This window comes from Erythranthe guttata, chromosome 9 (genome assembly GCF_056151865.1).
Source record: "Erythranthe guttata isolate IM_541 chromosome 9, IM_541, whole genome shotgun sequence".
Lineage (NCBI taxonomy): Eukaryota > Viridiplantae > Streptophyta > Magnoliopsida > Lamiales > Phrymaceae > Erythranthe > Erythranthe guttata.
The window spans coordinates 11,538,997-11,540,275 of NC_142541.1; the positions used below are offsets into that span (position 1 = coordinate 11,538,997).

General features: G+C 33.7%; 1 protein-coding gene across 1 annotated transcript; it reads right to left on the reverse strand.

Moving 5' to 3' along the window:
- Nucleotides 1-321: 321 nt before the first annotated feature.
- On the reverse strand, nt 322-873 carry LOC105955027 (NAC domain-containing protein 83). The gene has a single exon (XM_012978727.2). It carries the CDS (start codon nt 871-873, stop codon nt 322-324), a length of 552 nt encoding a protein of 183 aa, XP_012834181.2.
- Between the last annotated feature and the right edge of the window lie 406 nt (nt 874-1,279).

The following is a 1,279-nucleotide window of genomic DNA, read 5'->3' on the forward strand; positions in this document are numbered from 1 at the left end:
TAAAATAATATGTTTGCCCTAATTGCACATTCATTCATTCCCTTATTTTTCAGAAATTATTGGAAGTTTCAAGTTATCTTATATATATATATATATATATATATATATATATATATATATATATATATATATATATATATATATATATCAACTAGAAATTAAACAATAAATCAGATGCAATCAAGGAAAAAACAAATTCTTGATTAATTTCAAACATAATTGCTTACAGTAGAGACCCGAAATAATGGTCGAAAAAAAATATATCAAGCTGCATTGAATAATTGATACAAATTGAAAATTAAGAACTAGAACAAATTTCTCCTAACTCCATCCGATATCAAGCTTCTTTGTCTTTTCCTTTTCGTTTTCCTTTGGAAAGATCCGAGTGATTCTACAAATGGCGTAATCTTTAAACATCAACTCAAAATTCAAACAAACCCCGGCCAATGAAAACTCGTGCATAATCCAGTGACCGTGTTCTTCTTCTTCTTTGCCGCTACTGCCTTTAGGTTTATTCTCGTAAAAAGTGAACATCTTGGACAAGCCGATTAAATTTCCCGATGACTCATCGTAAATTTCTTTGCCACTCGTTTGTCCCTTCCAAGTACCCGATTTTGTTCTTCTGGCGATACGAGTCTTACCATTAACTCGTAATAACTTGGTAAGAACGTACGTGACGTGCTTGAATTTCGTTTCGGAATGAAAATCTTCCCAATGAACGTCTTGAAGAACTTCCCATGGATCTGCTGTTTCGCCGTAAATCTCTTTTTCCGACATCCAATTCCATGGCAGTGGAATCCCCATTGATACTTTCAACAGGTAGCAATTAATCAGCTCTTCGTCCGACGGTACAACACCTGGAGCAATCCTCATTCTTCTCTCCCGTTCTTAATTCTCTCTCTTTCTCTCTCTCGTTGTTCTTCTCTCTCTTTCTGTCTCCTTTTTATCTTTCTCTCTCTCGTATTTTGTTTATTTATACAGGAACGGAATATGTATACATATAATATCTAGGGCAAATGGCAAAAAGGCCCATCACATGGGACTTAAATACATTTTGGACCACAAAAAAAACAGTCTCTCAATTAAGCCCATCCCCATGTCTTTAGTCTAAAATACCCTCAATAATATAATTATTATCAATTCCACCCATTATGCTCTAACTTCCTTAATATTACACATTGATCCCGGATTTAAACAAATATATCACATTAACCCCCATTTTTTTTTTCAGAAAATAATTTTTTTTTCTGAAATTTTTTTTCCGGCCAGATTCGGCGTT